The following is a 9,432-nucleotide window of genomic DNA, read 5'->3' as shown; positions in this document are numbered from 1 at the left end:
GTGGAGGGGGACAGAGGGAGGGAAGTGGAGGGGGACAGAGGGAGGGAAGTGGAGGGGGACAGAGGGAGGGAAGTGGAGGGGGACAGAGGGAGGGAAGTGGAGGATAGGGAGAAAGGCTGAGTAAGGCTTACTTGCAACCTGATGAATTGCCAAAACTTGTAATTATTCAAAATAGGCTAACAAGTTTTAAAAGGACGATTGAGAAAGTAAGGGAGAGTCACTGCACACCAGGTTTCACTGGAGTTGGTTAGCCTCTCCCTCATCCTCCTCCCCTGAAGCTTGCTCAAGTGTCTTAAATGTTTTTAAAAAAAAATGTACTCTAATTGCCTCTTGGCTGAAGTAGTTTCTCTTAAAGTCCCATTTTAAAAATATAAAAGGAAGAAGGTTGTCAGAGAGGTGTCCACATCATCTGACTCACTAAGTGATGCAAACAGCATCAGAGTTCTGAGACGTGGGAGAATAAAGAATAAAAATGCACACTCAGAAACTAGCCTGAGCCCCAGGGGCCCTGTGTTCAGAGTCACAGTGTCATGGAGCTAAGCCAGCCCTCACTTCCTTTTCAAATGGAAGGAAAATGCATTTGTCTCACTGAGCAAATGACTCCCTTTTGACAGGCCCAAGCCAGAATCCCTGTGCTCACAGGTTTTCCAGCCCTCGGAGTTACAGGGTACAGTATAAGGAAGACAATGACGCCAAATAAGTGGCACCCATATGATGTGATGTATTTGTTGCTGTTTTCCTTTTAGCCCCTCCTGACAAGGAAGAGCTAAGGAAAAGACAAATACATCTGATCAGGGTGGGTTGCTTTATTTTCTTCTTTTAGCAAATAAGAATGGACATAGCACAGATAATGATTTATTTTACCACAAATGGCTGTCTCGGTGACATACAGTTTTCAGGAAAGATGTTGCCTCCTTTATACTCCAGCAGACAAAAGACAAAAGGAAGACAGCAGCAAGCACCCCAGATGCTAATTCCCGAGCACTCTACTATTTCCTTGCAAAAATATTTAAAAAAATAATAATTTCTGCAAGAAACCTAATGGTAGTAATAATGTTATTTCCAAATAGTTAAAGAATGTTATTTTATTTTTTGCTGCCCCGATCCATTTTCTTCTGTTTTTATAGCAATTGTTTTCTCATAAAAGGTCATTTCTTCTTCATTCTAAATTCTGTCTTTTCCAATAACTGTACTTTTTGAAATTAGGTTTCCTTCCTTCCCTCCTTCCTTTCCTCCATTTTCTTCTTTCCTCCTTTCTTCTTTCTTTCTTTCATTCTTTCTTTCTTTCTCTCTTCTCTCTCTCTCTCTCTCTCTCTCTCTCTCTCTCTCTCTCTCTCTCTCTCTCTCTCTCTCTCTCTCTCTCTCCCTCCCTCTCTGCATTCCATTCCACATCAGTTTTCATTTTTGCCTTTGCAGTTTCTAAAATCCACCAATCAGTCTTTTTTATAAGAGAATCAGTACAGTCAGGCTGTTTGGTTGGTAGGCTGACCTCAGTAGAAAAAAAAATCCAATAGTTTAAAGATCAAACTCATTTTTCATAAGACACAAGCCAGGAAAAATGTGATCAAAATTGACACCGGGCAACTCTAAGGTACTTAAGAAAAACACAGGAGTGATCTCATCTGACCTCTCTCCTTTCTTCCCCTTTTATCTGTGTAGATTCCATGAACCTGCTGCAGGCATTTGAGCAGAAAATGATCTACAAGTTCATTCAGCAATTTTCCTTGCCAAAATGTGCACAATACACCTCCGTTAAGTGGTCACATACATTAAGTTGTAGGTTTTTGTTTAGTCTTGTCTTGTTTTCCATTCTGTCAAGTTCATAGAACATCTCCTCCTTTGTGTTGTACTATTGGTAACCTTACCCTCTGAGTGTCTGAACTTTAGAATAAATTGTCCGCCAACTAATTTTCCTGGTCTGTGAAGACAGATGGATAGAACCAGCTTCATAAGCCTAAATTTAATTTCCTCCCATTGTGCTTACTCCTGTGAGTCTTATTAGCCTCCCCAACACCATCTTCTTTAAACTTCACCCATCCTGATGAGGCAGAACTGTAGGGAGCTGATGTGACTCAGCACTCACTTGTTACTAACTAGCTGACAAGTCTCCATGCTTTTTCCCAACCTTGCCTGGCTTTTCAGTAAAGAATCAGGTTGAACTGAATAAACAGATCTGTTTCCCCTGAGGCCAACTCCCTCCATCGCTCATGTGACAATGGTTCCTAACGAAAATTATCGCTTACCAAGGAGAGTGTGCAAAGCCCCTTAGGCTTTGGTCACTGTTTGTATAAGTGAATGTAATGCAGCCCCATATTCTCTGTTAGCTGGGACTGGGACTAACTGTTCTTTGCCAAAACAGTGACCAGTTCTCCCTGAAAGTCATCATCTCATTAGTGACCTGGTTTCTAAAGTCACCAAACATAGGGGACTGCTGTTTACTTCTGTCACTGGGTCAGGGAAGTTCACAGTACCTAAAATGGCCACCACCTCCTCATCCTGGATAACTTCCAAGGACCCAGACACCACAAAGCAGAGGGCGTCCACGCTTTCTCCAGCATGGTAAATCAGGTCCCCAGGAGCACAGTGAATGGTTTGGAACTCCACTGCCAAGGCACGCAGACATCCATCGCTGGCCAATCGGAATGCAGGATGTTCATTAAAAACCTTCCGGTTCAGATGGACACAGATGTCAGCTCTCATGTCCTTGGGGCAGATGGAGAGGACCTGAAGAGAGTGAGAAATGAGTAAGCAAACGGGGAAGATAAAGGGTCTATTTCAGAAGGAAACGATGCCACGCAACAAATGCTTATTGACCACTACTATGTCCACTGGACATGGTGCTAGATGCCTGGAAAGCAAAGTTAGACAGATACCGGCCTGTCCTCGAGGAAACTGATGCCTGGTGAGATGTACTATCTAAGGATGGACATCACAGCATCAGATCACCTCACAACACAGTCCCTGTCACAGCACAGCAGCATGTAGTCAACACTTGAGGACTGTTTCCCTATTGTGATAGTGTCTTGAATGGTCAGAAAGAATCTTCGCAAAAATGTTATGATTGGTCTGGAAAATATGTGCACACAAGTAACATTATACAGACTGGATGAACTCCATTTATTTATTTAAGAATATTTTTGTGTGTACATCTGTATCTATATCTATATCTATATCTATGCCTATGCCTATGCCTATGCCTATACCTATATCTATATAGATTTGGGGGAGTGGCAGAATTCAAACTCAAGGTGTCCTGAAGGAGGGACAATATCTAAATCTATAGATATATAGATATATAATAGATATAGATATCAACAATTATAGAAAATCATGCCACAAATTTGGAAGAGAGTAAGGAGTGACATGCAAGGGTTTGAAGAGATGAAGGAGCAAATGATGTAGTTATATTATAATTTCAAACCCTAAATTATAAAAATAAATAAATCAAAGTTAATATCCTCAAAGCCAATTAGCATAAAATATTGGCATTCATATCAATCCAACCAATGATTCAAAGTTATTTTTATAACTACATCAAGAATGAATGTTAATTGCTAGTAGAGACAGGAAGTAGATACATATTAGCTGACCATAAGAAAATAAAATGAACACAAATAGTCCAGCAACTCCATATTCTGAAGATTGCTATAAGACCACTCTCATGATTTCTTCATTCTGAAAGATTTTCCTCTTATAAGCAAATGACTGTCCAATGACAGAAAAGGGTTTGCATCAGCCCTCTGTGAAGCACAGGCAAATGGACATGTCTCTAAGCAGAATAGACACAGTCTTGCACATGTAAGTTTATTACAGGTTGATGATTTGGGGGGGGAGGGGGTGGTAGAATTCAAACTCAAGGTGTCCTGAAGGAGGGACAAATGTCAGATGCCTGGAAAGCAGGGTGTGAGAGTTTTCATTAACTGTAGCTTTCATACTAGCATTTAAAACCTATGTTAAATGGATAGCATTGTCATGTTTTAGATTTTATTTTTATTCTCTTACAGATTCATACATTCAGGTCATGGATTTTAACTGTTCTCCTCCCCTCCTTTTCTTGCTGAACCTTCTTCTTTGTGACAAGTGCCTCTCCAACTTTCAGGTTAGGGGGCAATGCCGTTATGTTATGAGCACTCAGACCATTGCCTGCATGGGTCTGAGTGGGCAGTTAGATACTGGCGCATGTGCAGGTTATCAGTGGTTACAACACTGAAGAAAATGGCATCTCTTCACCACAACAGAGATTAACTGCCAATGGTTTCTCTGTGAGAGGTGGGCTACTACTATCACACCCAACCAGACTCACAGAACTCAGGACTGCCCACAGGGCAGATACACAAGAAGGTTCTTTCCCTCTACCCCCTTGATAAACTAATTTTAATCAAGTTTTATTTGATAAAATTTCAGTCTCAAAGATAATGCTAAGTTGGCTTTCCTATTCAATTATAATGAATACTAGTTAACGTAGGATAGTTTTCTTTCTTTTCCTTTTTCTATTCTAGCTTTAGACTTCTGCCCTCTCCTGCTGTTGGAAATATTCTGAATATTTCCTGGTACTTGTGTCTAACCATAAACGTAACACTGGCTACTTCTCTGTCCGGAATCCATCACACAATGCAAGTAATTGTGCTTTCTGGGTTCTTTTTCTTTACCTTTCCTAAGCTACATTTTAGTTCATATCACAACCATCTCCGTGGGCTTTTTCTTTCCATAATATTTCAAATTCCTACAGACAACGACAGCCATCATCAGTTCACTCACCTTCCTGAAATGTCTCCTCTTTGAAGAAAGGAATGCCCTAATAGAGCTTAAAAAGCAATTGGTGCTTCTCATGATAGCAATGTCCAATGATGATAATCAATATATCAGCCCATAGGGGGTCAGACAATACTGATCATTCCATAGGCACTTACTCAGCTTCTACTGTGCGCCATTACTTAAATCCCTGGACATGTAAAAACAGATATCATCCTTGCTGGAGAGGAGCTAACAGTGAGTTCAGAAGACAAACAGGAAGAGATAGTCACCATGTGGTAGGAAATTACAACAGCAGAGACACAGGACCACAAGCTGCCTCTGAGTCTTGACTAATGGCTTACAGCATGAGGTCATATGGCTGGGTTTAGGAAGACATAAGTCCAGCTTCAGCTAGATGGTTTACCAGCTCTGTGGTCTAGAGTATTTACCCAATCACTTCAGTCTCCACCTGTGTGCTAAGGATACTGAGCACTGGCTTTATACATTCATGGTAAGAATTTAAGTTATCCCGCAAAGTCAGAATTGAAGAGATGCTAGCCCTTACCACCACTGTGAAGCATTATATTCCTAGTTAGAAATCTAGGTTGCTTGATAAATTTCCAAATAGAATTAAGGAAATACTTTAATATAAATCTGAACATACTTCAAGAATAGGCTAAGATTAATATATTTTCAAACTGACGATACAAAATATTTTTAAAACATATGCACATATAAATATTATATCAAATGGCACAAGGGAAAAATGAATTTCTCTGTTTATCCATTTACCAATAGGATTTTTATAGTTTTCAATTTTTTTTTTCAAAACAGTCTTTTTTCATGATGCTGGGGATAAAACTCTGGGTCTTTGTTTTTTTTGAAATGTGCATTGGTATTTTCCATGTACATATGTCTGTGTGAAAGTGCCAGATCTCCTGGAATTAGATCATGCCATGTGGGTGCTGGGAATTGAACCCAGATCTTCTAGAAGAGCAGCTAGTGCTCTTCGCTGCTGATACAGCTTTCTAACTTTGGAAACAGTCATTTTAGGCCATTTCAGTTATTTGACTCAGGACTCATATTGAAATTGGTGTCTTCCAATTTTTAGAATAATCTGTTTACTAAATGATGACTTTCACTGTGTTTTGTTTCACTCAACTTTCAAAACTAAACTCATTGTTTTGTCTATTTTTTAGATTGTAATTACTTATTATTTTAATCTGTCTTGATTTGGGTTTTAAAACCAGATTTTAGATAGACAAGGCTGGCCTGGAACTTACTATGTAGTCCAAGCTGGCCTTGAACTCATGGCAAACCTCAGACTCCCAACTGCTGGGATTATAGGCACACACTACCCCCCTTTCATGTTCTATTTTCAGTGATTACATTGACTGATGACACAGATGCACAGTTGCACATAGAGCGACAAGTTAAACTGAGTGTTAAAATAGACCAAAGAGTGGCATACCCAAGCTTCCCCTCAGTTCTTAAACAAGCCGTGGTGTGTACTGTTGGAATTATATATCATTGTTTATTCTGGAAATTATGATAGTTACAGCTTTCATAGGAAAGAAATGTAGTTTTAACTGGCAGGATAAAAATAACATTCATGATAACTCTCACTCGAAGTACAGTGGTTCTAATTGAGGTGTCATTTGCCATTATGGTCACATACATTATTTTTCCTTGGTGGATTCTCTAATTACCTAGAGATACCTCGGTGGCATCTCACGATCACCAGCAAATGAAATTATACTGCAGTGGAGAAGATTTGGGATAAGAGTGACTTCTGTTCATCTCCAGTGTGCACTGTATCTCTCTTCATCATGTTACCATATTAATAAATTAGATTCTTAATTAAGAAAAGTAATGAATTTTCCCTTGGAAGAGCGATGAACTATTTAAGGAATCATTTCCCGGAATGCTACAAACCAACTCTGAAAAACAGGTGAATGCCATACTCTGAACTCTAAAATACTTTTGTTTAATTTATAATATCTAGTAAACTCAAGGTCAAGTAGTACAGCAGCTTAGGAACTCTTACAGAGCTCTTAGGAAAATAAATATGACTGTGTTATCTCTGCTTTCTAAAAATCATTTATGACTTGCTTCCCCCACCAAGTAAAGGCAAAGCTCTAACCAGGCTTGTCAGGCCTTGGGTGGGACCATTCACTCTTTCCCCATAGGCACATCTCAGCTACACAATTTCTCATCACTCTGAAGTCCCCATGCACAGGTGATGCTTCATATCCGCTCTCCTCTTGACTGGCAAATCCAGTCATTGCTTTCTTTGCCTAGTTGTCTCACGTCTGTCCCTCTCTGACAAACGTATATAATATACAATTCTATTGCAGGATTATATAGAAAATAAACCCAAGAGTAGGAAGTGTTGTGATTTGTGCTCTTGTTGATAGCAAAGGAGAAGGAGGAGAAGGAGGGGGGAAGAAGACAAAAGAAAAAAAGAAGAAAAAGAAGAAAAAAGAAAGAAAAGAAAGGACTTATTGGCAGAGATTTCAAACCTTGAATTTTTCAGATTTGAAATAGTGCTTCAGTGTTTTTCTAAAGAACCCTTACATTATGCTTAATATGCAAAATAAATAAATAAATAAATAAGTAAATAAATAAATAAATAAATAAATAAATGTAGCTTTGGCTGGGAGAAGCTCTAAGGACTGAGACTCCATATAACACACATTGTGTCATTATTTAACCATACATTTTGAGCCCTGGTTAAATTGCCAGAGCTACACAGGTCCTCGATGTCTAGAAGAAAAACTATCACAATGTTTGTTCCCTGGAGCTTACAATTGGGCACAGTTGAAAAATCACTGGTTCTGGTTCAATGCCCCATTTACAGATAAGACAAATGTTTTTCCTAAAGGCTGTGTGGTTTGCAGAGGTCATTCTCAGCAAATAAGTAGCAAAAAAATCTTCAGTTCGGCTTTGAAGCCATGTTTCCAAGTAAAGATGAACCAGAAATAAAATAGGAGCCCTGAGCCTTCTGGTGCTCTCTGCTGCTTCGTGTGTTACAAGAACACAATACTGATTTCTAGAAATAATTTAAGGCTCAGATAATCAAATCCATCCTCTAGGAGAAAAGCACTAGTTTCTCGTCTGTAGCACTAAGCAGCCAAGACTTTGCTAGAAATTTATGTATCTAAATACTTGCACGTAGCTCACAAATGTACCACACACTTCAATGTGTCAGTAAAGGCAAAAGAACTTGTTGATAAGTTCCTTATGACATCGTGACTTATTAAGCAGAAGTCATTTCTCATCAGAAGTGAAAGTTGTCACCTATAGATGAAAAGGCCCCGAGCTAGATATTTAGTGGGCATGTCTCTTTGGCTCCCTTTCTCTACTGCTTTCATCCATTATGGCATTATTAACTGAGAAACCTTAGAAAAGGAGGTCTAAACAGTCGATACAGGAGCCATGATGCGACACCCAGACCCATGAGGAAGTAACTGCTGCGAGAGCCCGCTTTGTCCCCTCTCTTACTCCCGGGTGCAAAGCCTTAAAGCCAAGCTTTCTCCAACATCTACTGTGCACAATATGAATAATTAAAGCCATTAAAGATATTGAGCTTTTACACGATTTATGTTTATTTACATTGTCATTTCCATAAAACTTGCATCTCCGGAGTTTATTTCCTACTATCATTCTTCAAAATCATATAATCAATATTTTAACTTATGCAATACTTATTTGTGGGGATGGGAGGGCTTTCTTAGAGGAATTTTATTTTTTTTAATTGGATATTTTCTTTATTTACATTTCAAGTGTTCTCCTCTTTTCTGGTTTCTCCCTCCAAAAACCCCCTTTACCATGCCCCTCCCCCTGCTTCTATGAGGGTGTTCCTTCACCCACCCATCTACTCCCACCCCTGCCCTTGAATCCCCCTATGTTGGGGCATCTATCTAGCCTTCATATGAACAAGGACCTCTCTTCCCATTAACACAGGACAAGGCCATCCTCTGCTACATATGCAGCTGAAGCCATGGGTCCCTCCATGTGTACTCCTTGGTTGGTGGTTTAGTCCCTGGGAGCTCTGGGGCGGGGGGAAGTCTGGTTGATTGATATTGTTGTTCTTCCTATGGGGTTGCAAACCCCTTCAGCTCCTTCAGTCCTTTCTCTAACTCCTCCATTGGGGTCCCCATGCTCAGTCCAATGGTTGGCTGTGAGCATCTGCCTCTGTATCTGTAATGCTCTGGCAGGGCCTCTCTGGAGACAACCATATCAGCTCCTTTCAGCAAGCACTTCTTGACATCTGCAATAGTGCCTGGGTTTGGTAACTGTATATAGGATGAATCCCTAGTTGGGGCAGTCTCTGGATGGCCTTTCCTTCAGTCTCTGCTCTACATATTGTCTCCATATTTGTTCTCATGAGTAGTTTCCTTCCCTTTCTAGGAAGGACCAAAGCACCTACACTTTGGTCTTCCTTCTTCTTGAGCTTCATGTGTCTTGGGTATTCAGAGATTTTGGGTTAATATCCACTTATCAGTGAGTACATACCATGTGTTATCTTTTGTGATTGGTTTAAAAGGAAACATGAGGTTAATTAAGAAAGAAAGGTCATCAGGACAGAGAAAAAGGAGAGAGGTGATTGAAGAATGGGTGGAGAGAAGAAGGTCTATGGGACATATGGGGAGGGGGGGAACTGGAAACGGGGAAATCATTTGGAATGCAAACAAA

At 39.9% G+C, this 9,432-nt stretch overlaps 1 protein-coding gene across 1 annotated transcript in view; it reads right to left on the bottom strand.

Moving 5' to 3' along the window:
* Kcnh5 (potassium voltage-gated channel subfamily H member 5) overlaps positions 1-9,432 on the bottom strand; it is a 300,264-nt gene that overhangs the window by 74,389 nt on the left and 216,443 nt on the right. Inside the window, exon 9 of the mRNA XM_052186786.1 lies at positions 2,472-2,724. Coding sequence (XP_052042746.1) covers positions 2,472-2,724 — 253 coding nt within the window. The remainder of the gene's footprint in view (positions 1-2,471; positions 2,725-9,432) is intronic.

Source organism: Apodemus sylvaticus, chromosome 6 (assembly GCF_947179515.1).
Source record: "Apodemus sylvaticus chromosome 6, mApoSyl1.1, whole genome shotgun sequence".
Taxonomy (NCBI): Eukaryota; Metazoa; Chordata; class Mammalia; order Rodentia; family Muridae; genus Apodemus; species Apodemus sylvaticus.
The sequence above is the reverse complement of the archived record's forward strand: the minus strand, read 5'-3'. Positions and strand labels throughout refer to the sequence as shown.